The sequence below is a fragment of the Anguilla anguilla genome, chromosome 13 (genome assembly GCF_013347855.1).
Source record: "Anguilla anguilla isolate fAngAng1 chromosome 13, fAngAng1.pri, whole genome shotgun sequence".
NCBI classification, from domain to species: Eukaryota; Metazoa; Chordata; class Actinopteri; order Anguilliformes; family Anguillidae; genus Anguilla; species Anguilla anguilla.
Genome location: NC_049213.1, coordinates 12,571,755 through 12,591,390, shown reverse-complemented (window position 1 = coordinate 12,591,390; position 19,636 = coordinate 12,571,755). Strand labels below are relative to the sequence as shown.

General features: G+C 46.3%; 2 protein-coding genes and 1 long non-coding RNA gene across 4 annotated transcripts; 2 read left to right on the top strand and 1 right to left on the bottom strand.

Moving 5' to 3' along the window:
* Positions 1-3,160: 3,160 nt before the first annotated feature.
* ccdc65 (coiled-coil domain containing 65) lies at positions 3,161-10,847 on the bottom strand. Its single transcript, XM_035387114.1, has 9 exons — positions 10,735-10,847; positions 9,490-9,750; positions 8,245-8,412; positions 7,654-7,823; positions 7,125-7,263; positions 6,536-6,733; positions 5,709-5,927; positions 4,257-4,409; positions 3,161-3,924 (listed from the first exon to the last, which is right to left on the bottom strand). The coding sequence occupies exons 2-9, from the start codon at positions 9,634-9,636 to the stop codon at positions 3,637-3,639; spliced, it is 1,482 nt and encodes a 493-aa protein (XP_035243005.1). The 5' UTR covers positions 9,637-9,750; positions 10,735-10,847; the 3' UTR covers positions 3,161-3,636.
* Positions 10,848-13,375: 2,528 nt separating this feature from the next.
* On the top strand, positions 13,376-13,950 carry LOC118210722. Its single transcript, XR_004761900.1, has 3 exons — positions 13,376-13,463; positions 13,558-13,677; positions 13,840-13,950. It is a non-coding gene; the product is annotated as an uncharacterized LOC118210722 (long non-coding RNA).
* A 2,177-nt stretch (positions 13,951-16,127) lies between these two features.
* LOC118210714 (40S ribosomal protein S26) lies at positions 16,128-19,002 on the top strand. 2 transcript variants are annotated; one of them, XM_035387112.1, is made up of 4 exons: positions 16,128-16,251; positions 16,924-17,101; positions 17,775-17,905; positions 18,896-19,002. In XM_035387112.1, exons 1-4 carry the CDS (start codon positions 16,249-16,251, stop codon positions 18,929-18,931), a joined length of 348 nt encoding a protein of 115 aa, XP_035243003.1. In that variant the 5' UTR covers positions 16,128-16,248; the 3' UTR covers positions 18,932-19,002. The 2 variants fall into 2 exon arrangements, with proteins under 2 accessions (XP_035243003.1, XP_035243004.1); XM_035387113.1 differs by lacking the exon at positions 16,128-16,251 and adding an exon at positions 16,372-16,393.
* The last annotated feature ends 634 nt before the right edge of the window (positions 19,003-19,636 follow it).

Sequence of the window (19,636 nt, the reverse complement as noted above, 5' to 3'; positions counted from 1 at the left end):
TTGAGAAGAAACCCTCGCAGACAAGGGGGGAACATGCAAACTCCACACAGAAATGCCCTCGGCCTGGATTTAAACTTGGTTGCCCTCTTGTGGTGAGGTGACAGCGCAACCCACTGAACTGTGCCGCCCTGACAGCAGCAATAATAATGCTACAAATATTAATTTTTGAAATCAAATCAAAGGGGCATATTGGGCACTTGGGGCGATAGAGGCAGATACTCAGGCACCCGGAGTCCCCAATTCCCTCTACGCCTACCATACTAAATCAGAACGTCAATTCATGCGATTTAATGTTATTTTCTTATCCTCTCTGTTACAGTATGTAATGAGAGCACTCGACCTCTTGCCGTGTGACCGTGGGTGGATGCAGGGTGTAGTCGCTCCGCAAGGGGGCGGAATGGAGGGTGAAGTACGTCGCGTACCACGTGTCATATCAGCACAGCCTCGACTTGATCCTTCCTTGCTCGTCGCTACTGGTCTGACTGTCAACGTGTGTTCCCGTCAAATCAAATCAGCTTTAACCGGGGCCTAATTGTGCAGATACCATTCAAACCAGGGCAGTTTCTCCGCTTAGTTGGTATGCTTACAGACAATTACTGTGGACTGCGAAAGGAGTTTTATATGCTTTAGTCATTATTGTTTTCCTGTCATATTATATAACAGAGCTACAGTGCCATAAAACATTATTTGTCCCCATTCCTGATTTCCTCTATTATTGCGTATTTATCACACGGAATGGTTTCAGATCTTCAGACAAAATGTAGTATTAGACAAAGGGAACCTGAGTATACACAAAACACATTTTTAAAAATTATTATTTCATTTATTTTAATGAAAAAAAATCAAACACGCATATGGAAAAGTAAGTGCCCCCTCAGTCACTCAATCAACCAGTGAACCAAATTTAATTGATAATTAGATTCAGTTGATTGAACTCTTATCCAGAGCAACTTAAACAACTTTAATTTTTTTTTTAAAAATTTTTTTACATGTGATTTATGTTTACTCATGTTCACTTTTTCTAATATTTATATTTTGTCTAAAGAGCTGAAACTATTCACTGTAGCAAATAAGCAATCATAGAGAAAATCAGGAAGGGGTCAAATACTTTTTCAAGGCACTGTATTGACAGTGGCTCAGCCTTAGCGTCTGTGGAAAATATGTTTTATTCTTTTCCTCTTTACCAAATTTTGAATGCCCGGTCATACGCAAGGCCCTGTCTCATCAGTGTGGTATCATCCTCGGTAAGTTCAGGCGAGTGCAGGTAAGGCCGCATTCTCCTGTGAAGAACACGTAGCATAAAGGCTTCTTTTCCCCCAGCTATACACCAGCTTGGCCAGTGAATCAGTGCAATTCATGCGCAATTAACGCAGGCAGACTGCAGCAGCCCTGTTGACTAGAGGAGTCACTCTTGTTCTGTGAGACGAGGGCCACCTCCTGACTGAAGCCTGCCCTCCCTGGACTACGCCGGGGCTGACCAGACGCAGGCCCACAGGCTACAGGCTACAGGCTACAGGCCATGATAACAGGTCACCATGTCTCTACACTAAAAACATCTGCTTTCGCTGGGAATGCTGGTTGGTTAGTTAGTTACAGAATATGTCACCCCTGAAGAAGCAACAGGAGTATGATTTGGTCTCCGGGCTGGGGACCTTTGGTATTCAGCTCCACGGACCAATCATATGTCTGAATGTGGGGAATGTTTGCGGTTGCAGCCTCTCACCCTGAGACTTGAAACTTTTTAACTGAACAGAACTTCCCCGGTTGCAAATATAAGTATATTAATATATAGACAGTTAGAGTTTTCTTTTTTCAGTTTTCTCAGCATAAAGAGAATTTGGTCATGTCTACCAGAGAGGCACTTGGCTTCAGGATTCGATGAGGGGGGGGGGGGGGCAGCTATGAGACCTCAGGGGTGATGTTGACTTACCGCCGGGGTTTGGGGGAGGAGTCACCTCAAAGAACACTGAAATAATTCACTGTGCTGAGCTCGCACACACATCACAGATTCATATTAGACACACCGAAGCACATCGCACCCTCATGAACATAGACATTAGAGTGAGTCACCCAACGCTTCAAAGGAGAGCGAAGCTAGGCTACAGTTCAAGTGACTCTCCGTGGATTCCCAATGTGCATCGCTGCACATTACAGGAGAACAGGCCGACCCCACCCCTGTGTGCGTAATATGTGGGTAGTGCGAGTGTCTCCATCTGCCCATTTGCACCAGGGAGATTTTCCAGCCACCTTTGGTGTCAACAATGGTGTCACCCGCCCAGGTCCTGGAGAGTCTGGGTGGTGTTTGTCTTCACACTACAATCTGTAACCAGCTTAGACCCAAGAAACCAGCGGAGCTGAGTTAACTGTGTAACCGACTGCTTTAAGTCAGCAATATAGTGCTGCCAACACAGCCCACTGCTCACCCGAGCCAGGGATTTGGCCCACTGGAGTATAGGCATTTGTGTTCCAGGGTTGGGCTTCTCTTGTTTGCTCGTCATTCATTGCTGGGCACTATGACACCCTCTCCCCAAAACTGCAGTTGCGCTTCTGGGATTTGGGAAGTCATGGAGGGTTCCTGCTGTCTCTGGGCAATGGGACATACAGTACTCTGATATTGTTTAGATCGGAAATAGGCAACTCAAGTCCTGAAATGGTACAGATGGTCCTGGTTTGTACTCTGTTTGAGCCACTAGCTACAATACACAAGTGGATTACTCATCAGACTTAATGAATGTGTGGAGAGGTACTCTGAATTTTAACCATTCATAATGAATATATGGGTTCAGGTTCCTAATAACATATCAAACTCTGGCAATCACAATTGGATGGAATGAAAACCAGAAACATCTCTGACACACTAGTGGCACACCACATGAACTGCTGCCACCTAGTGGTCATGATCACTTAATTGAAAGCTTGCAGTTCCTTCAGAACACTTCTACAAATCCATGGTTTTTAATATTATTTCAATTTTGTTTTGTGAAGATTTGTTTATGGGTCAGAATTTGGACAAGTGGGACACCAAGGATGTGCGGGTGGTCAGGGCTGTGTGGCTAGATGTACTATGTCCTGCCTTATATTAAAATGCTCTTGGGAATTCTGACAAAAGAGGGGGTTCAACAACTGTGGATGGAGTATTTACACTAGTAATAACTGCCTGTTTAAACCATTTTTTTATTTTTATTTAAAAGAACACAGTCTGCCTGCCCTAAATATGACTTTATTTAGATGAGGCATAGCAGAGAAGAACACAGATAGAAATAGGATCCCCTCCCAGTATAGAAAATGGTGGGAAATCGAACCTCCAGTCGCCCCAGAGAGCCGGCTGCCCTAAAGACTGCGCCACACTGTCTCCCCATTTTGTGCCTTTACTAATGACAATAATAACAAAGCTCAACACGATGCAGGGAACATAATTAAATCATGAAACAAAATGCAGAGACATATCCGAACGGGTCTGCTGCGTTCCCCCACACTCGGGTCAGCCGATGCCGCCCACAGCAGGGATTGGCAGCTGAGGCGACTGATCGTTTGGGTCGCTGCTTCGGTCACGTGACCAGCTCCGCGTGGAGCGCTGCGGTCGTGCCTCGCGGCGCGCAGCTAGCGCTCTCGCGCGCGGCCGCGGCGGTGCGGGGCCTAGAGCGTGTGCTGCAGCGTGTGCTGCAGCACGCGGGCGGGCTGGCGCTGCGGCGCGGGGCGCGGGCGGCGGCTCTGGACGCTGCGGGACACGGTGAGCAGGGTGCCGTCCTGGCGCAGGGCGTCGTCGCTGACGACCAGCCCGTTCAGGTACTGGCGCAGGAGGGCGCGCAGCCGCAGGTTCTCCTGGGCCAGCGCCGCCTTCTCCCGCTGCAGGCACAGCCGGTCCAGCTCCACCCGGCCCCAGCGCTGCCACATCCCCTCCAGGCCCGCGTAGTCCTGCATGGCCTGGGGTCAGGGGTCAGGGGTCAGGGGTCGGAGGGAAGAGGAAGTGGGAGCGGGAGTGAGGGCAGGCGAAGGTCGAGGAAGCCTTTCTGCAGTTTGTTTCAGTATAGCTTGTGTGTGTGCGTGAATGCTCTGACACACACACACAAATATGCATACACTCACTCACTCACGCACCAGCCCCACACAGTGTATGGGAGTATGTGTGTGCGTGACTGTGTGCGCCAGCTCGGTGACGGCGTGTGTGTGTGCGCATGCGTGTGCGTATGAGTATGCGTATGCGTGTTCATAAACATGTGAGTATGTGTGTGCGTGACGAAGCCGGTGTGTGTCACCTGGGCCAGCTCGGTGACGGCGGGCTCCAGCTGGTTCTCCCTGACCAGCCGCTGCTCCTCGGCGCTCAGGGAGCAGCGGTAAAACGGCTGCACCCTCTCCCGCTCCGTCTCCAGCTTACGGCACACCCCCGCCTGCCTGATCAACTTCTCACCCTGCGGGGGGGAGAGGGGGGGTCAGCCTTTAACCTTGAGGAAGGGAGTTGAAGGGTGAGAGAGGGACAGAGAGAGAGAAAGAGAGAGAGATGGAGAGAGGGGAGGTCAGCCTTTAACCCTGAGGGATGGAATGAGAGGGAAAGAGGGATAGAGAGAGAGAGAGAAGAGAGAGAGGACGGGGGAGTCAGTCTCTAATCCTGGGAGAGAGAGAGAGAGATGTGGCAGATCATCCTCTTGCCCTGGGGGACAGGGAAATAGAGTGAGCGAGAGAGAGAGAGGCGCCCCAGTTTAAAGCTGCTTCAGGGGATTCGGACGGGCGGTCTGCTCCCCCTCTCCCTGGGACCGCACTGCTGCTCCTGCCCGTGGCTATAAGGCCCCGGCCTGCTCCTCCGCAGACAGGCCTGCGCTGTTACACAACAGCACCTGCACAAACGCCAGACCAGCTGATCCAGAACAGCTACTGCGGCCCCATTTCCCAGAAACAAGATGAGTCATCATTTCCAGACGAGCAATATGACAACGTTTTCCCTCCTTTGCAATGATTACGCGGCAAGATCTCCTTTTGTCCAATCGCTCGGTTTGCTTGTTCTCCTTATGGGACATCTGCAGTGTGAGAGGTATTCTTTTATTTCTTTTATTTACCTAAGTTTATTACCTTTGCTTTATTTTACTTCTTTTTATCACTACCAGACCTGGGTGAAAGTACGTCTGGTAAAACTACGTGTTTGTTTTTGATTCAAATACTTCTCTGTGCTCTATTGATCTTGCCTGGTGTAATTGAGCCTGCCAATACGACCAGAATGCAGTGTTTGCACTTTTTGAGAGGACTTCATTGGTTCCAATACACCAGACAAGATCGATAAAGCGTATTTGAAGTATTTGAATCCAAAACAAATGCGTATATGACCCAGGTCTGATCACGACTATTGTTTTATTGTGAGTATTCTTGCTATTATTTATGTTTTTTATTATTAATTCCTTATTCTTTCCAGCATTTTTGTAGCTTTTATGGATCTTTTTATCTTTACTTTGTGAAGCGCTTTATATTGCAATCTCGCACAAAAGGTGCTATATGAATAAACTGTGATTTGATTCGATTCCAGGGTTGCTGAAGCAGGGCTTAAGACAGAGGCATATCAATGTCAACCCAGACCTAAGCGGTTCCCCGTTTGTAAGTAGCTTGTTTACTTGTAGTTTGGCTTGAATGTGCAAGTAGCCGCAGGCAGGCCTAACCCTGCACATTGACCCGGAGGTAAATGGGGAAGTGGAAGCAGGCCTGGTTTCGCGGTCTGGCGGCACCTTGGCGATGACTCCCTGGAGCTTCTTGGCGGCGTTGCTGCTGTGCAGGGTGAGCCTGGAGAGGGCGCTCCTGTGCTGGGCGTGCACGCTGCCCATCTGCGTCTTCAGCTCCCGCCGCCTGTCGGTCACCTTCTCCCTGACGGCGCGCAGGTCCCGGGCCGCCGCCTCGCCCTCCCGCTGGGTGGCGCTCATCCTGGCCCGCAGCGCCACGCACGACTCCTGGGGGGGAGAGGGGGAGAGAGAGAGGGAGGGAGGGTGGGAGGGGGAGGGAGAGAGGGAGGGAAAAAGAGAGGGAGCGGGAGAGAGAAAGGGAGAGAGGGAGGGAGAGGGAGAGAGAGGGAGAGAGAGACCCTCATGGTCACACAGAGGCCACGCCCACCCAGGTAACGCAGGACCTTCTTTCCCAGGCTGACGTCCCTCAACCAGAAGTTCAAAACCGAGCTAAATGACCAGCTGGCTGAGTACAGAAAACCTAAGCCTGTGGCGTGGTGCTTTACTGTTATTAGGAAACGTTTTATTTATTACTTCTTGCAATAATAAATTAATTATACAGAATGCTTGTATCAATCAATAACTTAACTCTTCAGTTTAAAGATTTAGTCCAGCCAATTTAAAGTGTGCTACTTCTGATTATGTGTACCCCATGCTCTCATTGACACAGCTCACATATATGCCCACTTACGGCCTGTTATAATCAGTCCAGACTAACCACCAAGTCCACCGAACAACTGAACAGTACTACACAGCTGCCTTCGAACACGCCGAGGGCTGGCGTGGAGGGCGGAGCCCCAGGGGGGGCGCGGCCCAATCGGCCTGCGGGTCCTCACCTGCATCTTCTGCAGCCTCTTCATCTGGGCCTGGATCTCCCGGGAGCTGAGCTGGTCGCGGGCCCGCAGCGCCTCGCAGGCCGCGCGGTGCTCCTCGGTGGCCTCGCGGTAGCTCCGCGTGGCCTCCTGCAGCTGCCGCCACATCTCCTCCACCTCCCCCTCCAGCTGCACCCGCAGGGCGTTCTTCTCCTCCATGCTCTGCAAAGACAGTCGCGATAGCATTTCGTGCTAGCTGAGATCAGTGCAGGTACGGCAAGTTAATGGCGTGTGTGCACCCTGCGATAAATAAACTGCTGGCCTGTGCCGGGGTGTATTCCTGCCTCTCGCCCAATGCATGCTGGGATAGGCTCCAGCAAACCCCCCCCCCCCCCCGCGATCAGGATAAGGTATAGATAATGGATGGACCATGGCACAAGTTCTGCATGCGTTTGTGTGAAACGGGAGCATAATGAAGTCGAATCAACTTCAGTGAAGCGTGTCTGCATCGGGAGCAGGCCCAGCGGCTCCACTGCAGCTGAGGCCAATGCACAGGCTCCCAGCGCTACAGTCCGGGTCTGGTTCCACACATCGCTGCGTTACCCAACGTTACCCTGTTTTTGATGTCATCGCGGGTGTTCTGGAACTCCTGCCGGGCCTCGCGGCCCAACGCGGCGTAGTGCTGTTCCAAGCCGAAGCGCACGTCCTGCAGGTAAACGCAGTCCTGCTCGTGCCGAGTCAGGATCTGCTCCCTGTGCACACACAGGGCACAGAGCAGCACTGGAATCAGCCTCAGCCGTGCCCTCCTCGGGTCCCAGCCTCATTAAGTGGATAAACCGCAATGCTGCGCCTGTTTGCCGACCAGGTGAACTTTCAACAACACAGGCCGTGGTGACCAAACCGCAGGGCTCATCCAAACACTAAAACAGCGCCTTAACACGATGAGCCACCCAACAGCCCTTATGACATAACACTTAAGAGCTCATCTCCAGCACTTCAAAGTTAAAAAGAGTATTGTTAAAACATCCAAAAATAAAAGAATTTGAATTGCAGTTGGCCATTGCACTGGGAAATTAGCAGTATTTAAAAAATCAATCATCTATTGCTTACATTTAGGACTGCGTGCCTTCCATGTGGCTTACCTTTCAGTGTTGAACTCAGCTTTGAGTTCATCCAGCTTGGTGCCGAAATCCTGGTTGTGGAAAGCCAGCCTGCTGCCCTCCAGGTCCAGGAGCAGGTCCACATTCTGCAGGTAGGAGCGCAGCGCCAGGTCAGACTGCTGCTTTGACTCCGTGAGGTCACCCAGCAGGCACTGCGGCACAGGGGAGCGAGAGAGTCAGCGCATTCACACTTCACTAAGACAGCCAGAGGAACTGACATCAGACAAAAGTCATCCTGGGATACTGGAGGAATGAGAATGGTTGTGCATGACAGTGCACTCAGTCACGGAGAGACTGTAAAGCAAGTGGACATTCTTTATTCACTATCAGGATGCCCTCAACGGGTGACTCAGCATTTTTGTCGGCCATTTTGTGGGGTTGCGAGAGATGTAAAGGCAAGTGAGAGAAAATGGCACTGTGAGAGACAGCCTCTTTGTTGTGCGCACAAACCTGCGGTACACCCGAAGCTCTGGTGTGAGGAGGCGCAGTGGCTCACAAACTACACTACACCACCTTTTCTTTTTTAAATTTTACCGTTTAGGGGGTCACAACGCCGTCTGGGCGGCTCCTCACCTTGATGACGCTCTCCTTGCGGTCCAGCACCCTCTCGAATGTCTGGCTGAGGACCTCGATGTCCCGGCGCAGCTCCTGCGCACGAGTCTGCCTGAACACTGCCCGCCACCTCTCCGTCAGCTTGTGCCGGTTCAGCACACTGTTGCGCTCCTCCTTTCGGAGCTTATCCTGGGGGGGGTTTGGTGATTAATTGAAAGGTATAGAGAACCAAGGAGGGGACGAATTTGGTAATATGTTGTAGCAGCCTATATTAGGTCATAGCATTTATGGCATGTTATCAATTGTAAAGCGCTTTGGATAAAAGCGCTATATAAACGCAGTCCATTTACCATGTATTTAAATATACATTATAATATGTACTGCTTCTATTACAGATGTTCTTGTCGCTCTTGTAGTACTTATTTATTATGTATCATGCCACATTAGCCTTGTAAGTCACCCATCACACACCATATATTAATAAATAAATTGCCAGATAATAGTAGTACATGAAGGTACATTATCCATAGGCTGCAGTAATGATTGCCTTGCATTTACAACATTTAAAACACCCAGGAAAACCCTATAAAGCTTATACACTGCATATACTAGGGGTGAAAAATAAATTAAAAAGATTGCGGGTGATAATATTTTACTGGGGTCCAATATGGGAGTGAGCAATTACTGGTGTATACAGCTACAGTTTAAAAAATTAACATAATTGGTTGAAAAAGAGGAATACATAGACTGGACCTCCAGCAATGGACCTGTGCATCCCTGACACAGACACTTGAGTCTATGGGTCCCCTTTCTGATTCAAGAAGTGCTATGTGGGCACAAGCCAACTACAAATTACCTGATTCAATTTATCAAATAACCATGGTCTTCAGCCGAGACCTCAATTAGGTGAATCAGGTGCTTTGCATTTGGGCTACAACAAAAGCCTGTATCCACATTTCCCTTGATTGATTTGATTGAATTGATAAGAGATTAGCAATTCATAAGGGGACCCCTGCTACTGAGCCACATATTCAACTATGGCCTTCAATCAAGACCTTGATTCACTGAATCAGATGTTTGATGCTGGCCAAGAAACAAAGCTAGCACCCTCTGCCTTCCCTGATAAGACTGAGGACCACTGGTCTGAAGGTGAATGCAGGTGAATACTGATCTGTCTGGTGGGGAATGTGGCTGGTGTAAGTGCTGCCGGAGCTTGATTGGCAGCCTGATGAACGCGTGGGTGGTCCGGCAGACCCGGGGGCTCACCTTGAGGAACTGGGTGAGCATGTCTTCCTTTCGTTTGGCCATCTCCTCCTCCGCCATGGCTCTCTGCTGAGCATAGAGCAGCCTCTCCTCCTCCGTCATCCCCGCTTGCTTCCCCCCACCGCCTTTCTTCCCGCCCTTCTTCGGCATGGCCGTCTCGTCTCCCTGTCCTCACCGCCACGTGTCTGGGTATCTCTGCACCTGAGGCCTCTCTCGCTCTCCAAACCCCTCCTTCTCTGAATATCACTTTGTTCACCTCTCTCCCTATTGACATCAGAGGCGAAGACTTAAAAAAACCTTGTCAGCAGAAAGACTCACCTCATGCTTTTGGAAGGCATATAATAGTGTGATGGTATTTCTGACTTTACCCTACACCTGTGCAATTCTCTGAAAGTGAATATAGTGCATTGGTTGCAGGTAAAGAAATAATTGTGTGGTTTTAATTTAACATTATTTGTTATTGTAAGGTGGTGCAGTGGGTAGCACTGGTGCTTCCCAGCAAGAAGGTCCTGGGTTCAAATCTAGCCTGGGCCTTTCTGTGCGGAGTTCTCCCCTTGTCCGTGTCTTTTCTCCAGGTACTCTGGTTTCCCCCCACAGTCCAAAGATATGCAGGTAGGCTAATTCATGCTAATTCTAAATTGCCCATAGGTATGAGTGTGTGAGTGAACGATGTGTGTGCCCTGCGATAGATTTGTGGCCTGTACTCTCGCCCAATGCACAACGGGATAGGCGCCAGCACCCCCCGGGACCCTGCCCAGGATAACCAAGCATAGATAATGGATAGATGGATTATTTTCAATATAATCATGAAGACATGACAAATACAATTTAACACCCAAAACTATAAATTTATCTGATGTTTGGATACTTTTAACTTGTTAATGTTAGTGTAATTTCCTTTATAATAAAGTTTTCAATTATGAAATCATTTGAATTATTTCATTTTGTATTACTTTTCCCGGAAAATGAAATAATTCGGACAGATTGACGCATAGCTTTATTTTTTCCAAAAACGAAATATTAAGCATGTAAAACCGCGATTATACGGCTATGCTACATTCCCACTTGGAATGCCTTCCAGTTCCAAACAGCGAGCTATCGTTCGCTAAAATAAATGTATAGTCAGTAAGTAGGTTAGTTAACGGTCGCTGTGCTCGAGAAAATTCTCCAGAATATAATTTCCGCTTTTAGTTATAGCGGTGACACGCTCCATGATTCCTGAATATTGCATGTTTTTGGCATTCTTACCTGATCCCAGTGAAGTAAAAAACTCCCGTACCGTAGAGTTTGCGTCTAGTTGCTCGTGGCAACAGCTGTTACAGAGAAGGGGGTGTAACATTTTGGGTCCGCTCATATGACGCAATTACGCACAGGCCGGTAGCGTTCTTCCTACGTCCCCGAAGATGAAACAGCCGTTTTCTCGCAGAGAAAAAAGTGAGGTCATTTTCAAGATTAAGCAAAATTAAACCCACTAGCACGTTTAATGTTATGTCAATACAACCAGTGACAAATCAGGCCATATATACGGATCTGCATGATTGTGCAAAACGGATTCATGTGGGTATATGAATAGAAATACTTAGTCGTATTATTTCAGGCACTATTTGTGATTATTTACATACAACAGCGACAGAGATTGTGTCGCAAATATTCTACTTGATCGTGGGAAAACCGAGGTGAAGTGGTTTTCAACTTGGATATTCAGATATTCGGACACCCAGTCTCGCCGACCCTTTCCCGCTTTGTCACGGGGTTGAGACAATGCAACGGTCGTCACAACGTTGGAAAAATCAGGCATTCAGACAGCCAGTCTCGTATAGTCTTTTATTCCCCCTGACTCTTCCCTACTTTCCCCTTAGTCAATGCAAGTGGTTAGGGACAGTCAACAAATTACAGATTACAAATTTCAATAGCTCCTAGAGTAACAGACCTAGGACCTTCAAACCACTTTTAAATTGTTCACAAGGGACACAGCACAGATTTTTGAACAAATTACAGATGACAAGTTCAATAGCTCAAAGAACACAGACACAGGCATGGAACAGACTGACAGACAGGACACAGAACTGAATGTGGACAGAATACTAAACTGAACAGAAACCAGACTCAGACTAGACTGTACAAAAGAATAAATGTACAGACAAGACGACAGACACCAAACGCAAGGAGACCCAACAAATAGGCAGACGGACACACAGCAAGACAGACGACACGCAACAGGAGGGGCAAACCCAAAGACCGACAGATGCTGACAGGACAACTGACATGCAGACAGACGGGCAAACAAACGGGTAGGCAGACCGGCTAACGAGCCGACGGCCTGTGGGGCAGACAAACATGCAAAAAACAGGTAGACAGACAGTGGGGGCAGGTGGACCGTTAGAGGAATGGACAGGCCCCAATCCCAGGGGGAAATGCCCTCCAAGGCATTGGCTGCAGGAAAGCACCAAATGGATGGCTGTTGGATGGATGAGGTCTCTGGGCCCTGGGCTGGGGCAGCGTCGGCTCGGGAGCAATAGGGGACGTGGGCACGCTGGAGGACGCGGGCACACTGGGGGGCCCGGGAACACTGGGCAGAGCAGGCAGCTACTGCTGGACATGGGGCAAAGCAGAAAGCTTCTCCTGGGTGCGGGGCAGAGCAGGTAGACCCCCCTGCAGTCTGGGCTGGTCAGGGGACAGGAACATGGACCCCAGCCGCAGGGGCCCTGGAAAAATGACCAGCCGAGACGCCTCAAAAGAAGCAGGCCAGGGATCCGTGGGCAGAGTGGCTGGAGGTCTAGCCGACCGGGAGGCAGCCCGACCACGACGCCTCTGATCGCCCGTTCCGGGCTCTGGGAGGCTCAAGGGCGAACACCGGCTCGAGCTCCCAGTCACTAGGCGAAGTCCTCGGGGGTCACCCCACATTGTTGCCATATTTTAAACAAAAAACCCCAAAAAAAATAAAATAAAAAACAGGGAAAGGGGGAGAAGAGAAAACTCCGCTGGGTCCCGTACTGGCTGGTTCCTTCTGTCACGTAACGGGTAGGGAGGACCCAAACGCAGAGTAAGGAAAGACAAACTCAAAAAGGGAAAGTTAACAAAGACTATAACAAAAAAGGCAAACAAGCAGGGAACAGAAAAGGCTACGATGGGCAAAAACAAACTCCAAAATATCTAAGAAAACAAGAGGAACTCAAAACGCAGGCAGCGTACACAGATAGGTACATACAGAGAGAAACAAACACAAGGAACCAGCACCTGAATCAAGGGGACAAAGAACTTAAATAGACAGCGGTAACAAGACACAGGTGAACTCAAAGAACAATCAAACCAAAAAAGGAGGGGATAACAAGACGCAGGTGGGAACAATGAGACACAATCAGAAACAATAATAAAACAATTGAAAGCAATAATACAATTAACAGGGGAACGAGCAGGACACAAAACAGAAGTGCCGCCATCTGGCGGCCCAACAAGGAAAAACAGAGACAGAAACACAGAACCATGACAGCAATTTTATATGAATATTTCCAATTAGGTATTTCAAGTGATTTTTTAACAAATTACAGATGACTAATTCTTTCAAGTCCAATAGCTCTTAGACAAAAGGACCTAGGACCTTCAAACCAGTTTTAAAATGTTCACAAACAATGGACACAGGATGTGCATTTTTACCTCATACAATTTGAAATGACTATTTCCATGATAAAAGACACAGTTTAATAAAAATTGTGGTGGAGAACCATCCCAATGTCCCCCAAGACATTAAGTTTGACCCTTCGAAAGAAGCAATGTCATTCAAGTAACGGGAGATGGCATCTAGATTCTGGAGAGCTCAGGTGAGTAGATTAGAGTAGAAGTTTAATTGGAAATTGGGATGAATTATTATTAAACTGTGACTGTGCAAAAAACAATGTGCACAACAGACAAACCCCCTGGAGGTGGACCAAATACAGTTTGAGTCAGTTATGTGGCTCCTGTATTAAACTATTCATAAGGTCATTATCAGATAAGATTATCTGAAAGGAACTTAGGCAAGTAAGTATATGTGTAAGATTCTGTCATTCTTATTGTTTGTTCATTACCTTTTAGATTCAGTGTGACTCTTGTAAAAGATGGTTCCATCAATTATGCCTTGGCATGAGTACACCACTCCTCAACAAGGTGAAAAGAGGAAGATGGAAGTGTTGTCTCTGTTGCTGATGTCCATTTGTAAGTCAATAAAAACATTTAATTTTTTTATTTTTAAACAAATAAAATTCTATATTTTCCTTTGGAAAACTGTCACACAGACCAGAAAATTGTCAGACTATGAAAATCAAAAATGTTGATACACTTTTTATTTTACATAAAAATGTTTAATCTATTTTTCAGAAAACCAAAGGATTTCCACGACCAGTGTGATGTGCTGGTTTCTCTGTTTGTTGATGTTGCGTCTATCTGCTGTTTGTTTTTGTTTTTTATAAATTCCCAATTTACAAGAGGCCTTTTGTCTGCTGACAAAGTTTATAATTCAAAAATGTATATACATTTTAGTCAATAAAAAAGTGTTATTCCCTTTTTTCATAAAACCAAGGGCTGTGCAACATGTGTCAGTATTCTGTGAGCAATCCAATAGTTATTTTGGGTGTCTAGGTCATGTGACCTATAAGCTATTGAATTTCCAAAATTTGAAATATTCATATAAAATAGCATGAAATGAAAATGGACAAAGCAAAGGCTGTGCAACATGTGTCAGTACTTGGTGAGCAATCCAATAGGGATTTGGGGTGTGTAGGTCATGTGGCCAAAAAGCTATTGAAATTCCTAACTTTGAAATGTTCATATAAAATTACATGAGATGAAAATGGACAAAGCAAAGGCTGTGCAACCTGTGTCCATTGTTTGAGAACAATTTAAAAGTGGTTTGAGGTTTCTAGGTTCTTTTATCTAAGACAGTGGTGTCAAACTCGTGCCATGGAGGGCCGTGTGTATGCAGGTTTTCATTCCAACCAATTAATGCTGCCTTAATTGAGTCCAATTACTCATTCAGCCATATGCGTTTAACTGCATTGAAGCACAGAATATAAGAAAATTTTTATTTAGACAATGCGGGTCACCATAGACGTCGGGTCACCATTGTGCACAAACCTGCATCCCTAATTCAGCAAATAATTTAACTAATTATATAATCAAGATCTGAGGCTGGAATGAAAACCTGCATACACACGGCCCTCCATGGCACGAGTTTGACACCACTGATCTAAGAGCTATTGAAATTGAAAGTTAAAATCCCAAACTAAATCTGTTTAAAATATTCAAACACTGTTATGAATAAACCAGTGGCTGTGCAACATTGATGTACACATGTTGAATAGTTTTAAATTGTTTTGACGTTTATAGTTCATGTGGTTGAAGAGGTATTGACTCTTGACATTTGTAATCTGTAATTTGCTGACTGTCCCTAACCATTTGCATTGACTAAGCGGCCGGTTGTGAAGACCGTTGCATTGCATTGCGGCTCTAAATCCCGGGTTGAGGTAGGGTAGAGTCGGAGAAATTGAGTGTCAGAGTCGGGGAAATTGAATATCCAACTGGAATATCCAACTAGAAACCAACTTCACCATGGTCATGGGAAATAGCCTGTCATTTGGCATTTTTTGCACAATATTCTACTGCTTCATTTGTTAATTGTGTAAAAAGCTTCATATGAATATTTCTGCCAATTGATTAGTAAGAAGTAGGAGCTCATTGTTTTTTAAGAACATGACTCAGCATATCTACAGTAGGTCTGATATCAGACCTTTCCCATTGGATATGCTTTTCGTCGCATGTGACATTTATGCAACCTGTCAATTAAAGTCAATTATTCATATTGAAACACTGGTGGAAATATGAATCAGGGGGAATGTTGCTCAGTAGAACCCTCCTTGTCACAGCACATTAGAGTGTGCTCTCTAGTCCTCTGGGCTGTTCCTGCCACCTGCTTGCACTAACTGTAGCAACTGGCTTGTACTACTCCAATTCAATAACTGCACAACTCGGCTGGTGGTGGACAGTAGATTGAAAGAAAGAGTGCATGCTTGTCTGAGCGCTTCTGAATTGATTTAGGAGTGTGAAGAAATTATGTGAGGAAAAGATGCTTTCAGATGAGCCTACAAAGGAAATTAAGCATTCCAAATTGGGAGAAAGGCTAAAATGGGGATTAAATATGTTACAAACAAAACAACAAAGCAGCTTGCAACACTTACCCTGTGCGGTCATGAATAGAGGACAGAATCAAATTATGATTTTAATAGTTAATTTGCTATATTTTCCTGTAAAGTCAGTTATACTTTTTAGTTGAATTCTTTAAACACGTCTGTTCCAAACTGTTCTGTAATATATGCTATAACTTCTAAGTCAGCTACATGGTGTGGCTACTTCAAATTATCCCCCAAATTTCAAGACACTGTGTCTGCATCACTGTCTGCGCACGTTACATACATACAGGTTACATTCTGAAATTGACTCCACAAACACCGGAATTACCAGCAGTGGTGAATTATGGGATAGCGACATATGACGCCTTTCAAATTGTGATTATTCCGAGCCAAAATAGATCTCAGTTCTAATCCTACGGTCACACAGAAGGTAAAGTGCGATTTACAGACCTAGTATTTTTTCACGTTTTACGTTTTTTAATTAATAGACAAGTATTTGTGCTTTATTATTCCGATGAACTAAGATTTTTTGGGCGGCGGATGACGGGTATAAATTGACGGTGCTTTGGTTACCGGTCCTCTTTTCTGCCTCCTGTCCAAGATGGTGAGTGCGGGTGATAATGTGCATGGTCAAAATGCGTCGATAATATTCTTCATGATACGCGAATGTATTTTCGAATTTTTTTATTTCGTCATATATACAGAATTAAGCGAGTCCGTAAGGAGGAAATGTGATTTGAAGGATGGTTAGTTGATTGTTTAGACACCAAGGGAGAAGTGTTAGCTGTTAGCTTGCTAGCCTGAGAATCATGCCAAGCGCATGGAAGAGTGGGGTCAGGCCCTGCACTTTCTGCGGCGCTACTAGCTAGCTAGGTAGTGTTACTAGTGTCGCTTTCTGCAAATAAATAATAATAAAATGTTCGTATGCCTCAACCAGTTCACAAATCTTTAAAAGGGGAATTGGGTTGTAGGCTGCAAACTAATGTCACATCTCAGATTTAAACGATGTAAATTCGAAAGTTCGCTACCTGCGGAATCTCTAATTAACGTACTATCATCCAAGTCAATTTTAGCATGTATCCTTTAAATTAAATGAAGGAAATAGCTTTTATTATAGAATCTAGTTAATTCACTTAAATCGAACTTGGCCAGTTCATTTTAAATGTGTTTACTCTTAAGGTTTTTTAAAGTCTTGGCTAACAGTAGCTTGACCATGGTTCAAGTACGTACGTATGCTCGTACGTGCGAGTTTTAAGTTACGTTTTTGCCATGACAGACCAAAAAGAGAAGGAACAACGGCCGCGCCAAGAAGGGACGTGGGCACGTCCAGCCCATCCGCTGCACCAACTGTGCCCGATGTGTCCCTAAGGACAAAGCCATCAAGAAATTCGTCATAAGGAACATCGTTGAGGCAGCCGCCGTTAGGGATATCTCCGAGGCCAGTGTGTTTGACTGTGAGTTGCATCCTTGTTTAGTTTCTAGTAGGGCTCAACTAGCTCTTCCTGGGGACAGAACTACACAGAGGACAATCATTTTCTACCTGATATTTATATAATGGTGTGTGTACAGTGTAAATGTTAAGTGTGTAATCAAAATAGATTACTTAACATGTACCGGTATTGCGTATTGTGTTGCTATTTGGGAATATACTAACTCTGTATTGATGCAGTCCTGGATCTACATCATTTTTGTTAATACCTTTCCTCTGATCACATGGCCCAGGCTGCCATTTCAATGTCAATAGTACTGTACTATAGTGTACTAATGGTTACTTTTGTGCCACAGTTTCAATGGCACCTATAAAAAATCTATAACGGGTGTAAGCAGCTATCCTCTTTCAAAACAATCGTCTTTGGAAGCCAGCTACCTCAATTTTCCAGGTAGCAAGCAAGGTGAAACCAGTCCATTCTACCTCGTTGTTGAGCTAACCAGATAGCTTGGCTGTTAATAACTGATGAATGTTTATTCACTGTTGCAAAACAGGTAAGTTGTCCAACAGGGGGCTGAGAATGCAGAGTGGGTGCAAAATCAAAAGTGGTTGGTTAGGATCCTTAACTCGGCTCTGTGGTAGGTCACAGAGGCAGTGCTGTTGGTAACTGACCCTTGTTGTTTCCTCCCTTTCTCAAGCCTACGCTCTGCCCAAGCTGTACGTGAAGCTGCATTACTGCGTCAGCTGCGCCATCCACAGCAAAGTGGTGAGGAACCGCTCCCGCGAGGCCAGGAAGGACCGCACCCCGCCGCCCCGCTTCAGGCCCAGCGTGAGTACCGACCGCTCACCGACCGCGCTCGCGCACATTCACGTACCGGTGCCAACCGGCTCGCAGCCCCGAAAGCCCGTTGCAGAATTGGCCAGAACATTGCTTTAAGGCCGTGGTCTCCAACCCTGGTCCTGGGGAGCTACAGGGTCTGCTGGTTTTCATAGTGACTCCGCACTTCATGAATCAATTAGAGCAGTTGATTACACAGTTAACTCAACCCACCTGGTGTCTTGGGTCTCAACTGGGTGCTGATTTTAAGGTGAAAACAAAAACCAGAAGACCCTGTAGCTCTCCAGGACCAGGGTTGGAGACCACTGCTTTAAGGCAATGGCAAGAGACCCTTGTCCTGGTGGGGGAAAAAGGCTGTGCTGGTTTTAGTCGCCTCATTTTTTAAGGTGAAATTGACCCCCAGCACACCTGTGTGCCCGGGGTCAGGGTTACAGACCCGTGGCCTAGGGGAGTGTGGGTTTTTCGGCTGGTTACTCCCCAGTTTGTGTGGGCCCCGCAGTCTGCCTGCGTCTGCCGTATGTGCAGCAGTGGCTAGCTGTGCTAGTCTTGGACAACTCTCCCAGACTGAGGATGTTATAGCAGGGGGGTGGGCTTACACGTTTGTTCAGGCATTCCGAATATGTTGTACAGAATGAAGCCGGTGGCGCCAAATCATTGGAGGGGAATATTGAAATCCTCTGAAGCTTGTTTTGAAAGATGTTGAGTAAACCAGACTAGATGCGCAATTGTAAATGGGGCCTGCCAGCATCCAGAACAGGAGAGGCCTTTGAATAGTTTACCTTATGAATGCACAAATGTAATGTTGCATTGCAGCTTGCATTAAACATCAATCTATATGCAACAGTCCCAATGTAGTGAGTTTGTTTCATTCCTTCCACTATATGATTTTTGTATGTTGAATCCAGATGGTTTAGGCATCAGGTTCAGCTGGGACATGGTAGGTTTCTGTTGATTTTAAACCGTTTAATTTTTCTTTCACAGGGTGGGGCCCCAAGAGCTCCTCCAAAGCCCATGTGATGTGGACCACCTTGGAGATCATGTACATTTGTGTGCACAAAAACGCAAATAAAAGTCACTGAAACCTGGAAGCACGAGTCATTGCATTTGTTCTGTAACACACTACATAATTTTAAGTAACAATGTGCAGCTTGAATGCCTCTCCTTGACCCGTATTGTCAATTTGTCAGTCCTATGGGCCAGTGGTTCTCAAACTCGGTCCTGGGGGACCCCTGTGTATTCTGTTTTTTGTTCTAACCACAATTTGCAATCATAGAATTTTGATAAGCTGTTGATTTCTTAATTACACTTCATGTTTTGAAGGATTATTTACACACGTAGGCCATGTTATGAGAAATAGCTATGCTTGCCATGAAGAATACAAGTTCCATGTCTACATTGTGCTATATTGCAAATGATCACATCAAGAGAAGTATTACATGCTGATCAAGTTAGGAGTGAATCAACAGGCCCCTGATTGGTGAATGTGTGGGCACTAAAGCTAACCATTTGGTTGAGAATTCAAAGACCTAACGAGCCAAACTGCATAGTGCTGGCAAGTTTTTTTTGGGGGGGGGGGGGGGGGGGGGAAGATATCGTCATGACAAATGACAATATATGGGTTAAGAGCTCATTGTGCTTGGTGGAATTGAGGTAATATAAACACACGGATGGAACTGAAATTAAATTGATGGAAACATTCTGAAGTTTGACTGAACTGAACAA

Excerpts from the sequence above, each read along its gene's own strand:
- ccdc65 (XM_035387114.1), bottom strand. The coding sequence starts at position 9,636 with ATGCCGAAGAAGGGCGGGAAGAAAGGCGGTGGGGGGAAGCAAGCGGGG. Across the intron at positions 8,413-9,489 it reads TGCTCACCCAGTTCCTCAAG|GATAAGCTCCGAAAGGAGGA; the intron begins GTGAGCCCCCGG and ends AACCCCCCCCAG. Across the intron at positions 5,928-6,535 it reads AGAGGCTGCAGAAGATGCAG|GAGTCGTGCGTGGCGCTGCG; the intron begins GTGAGGACCCGC and ends TCTCCCCCCCAG.
- LOC118210714 (XM_035387112.1), top strand. Across the intron at positions 17,102-17,774 it reads CGAGGCCAGTGTGTTTGACT|CCTACGCTCTGCCCAAGCTG; the intron begins GTGAGTTGCATC and ends CCCTTTCTCAAG. Across the intron at positions 17,906-18,895 it reads CGCCCCGCTTCAGGCCCAGC|GGTGGGGCCCCAAGAGCTCC; the intron begins GTGAGTACCGAC and ends TTTCTTTCACAG.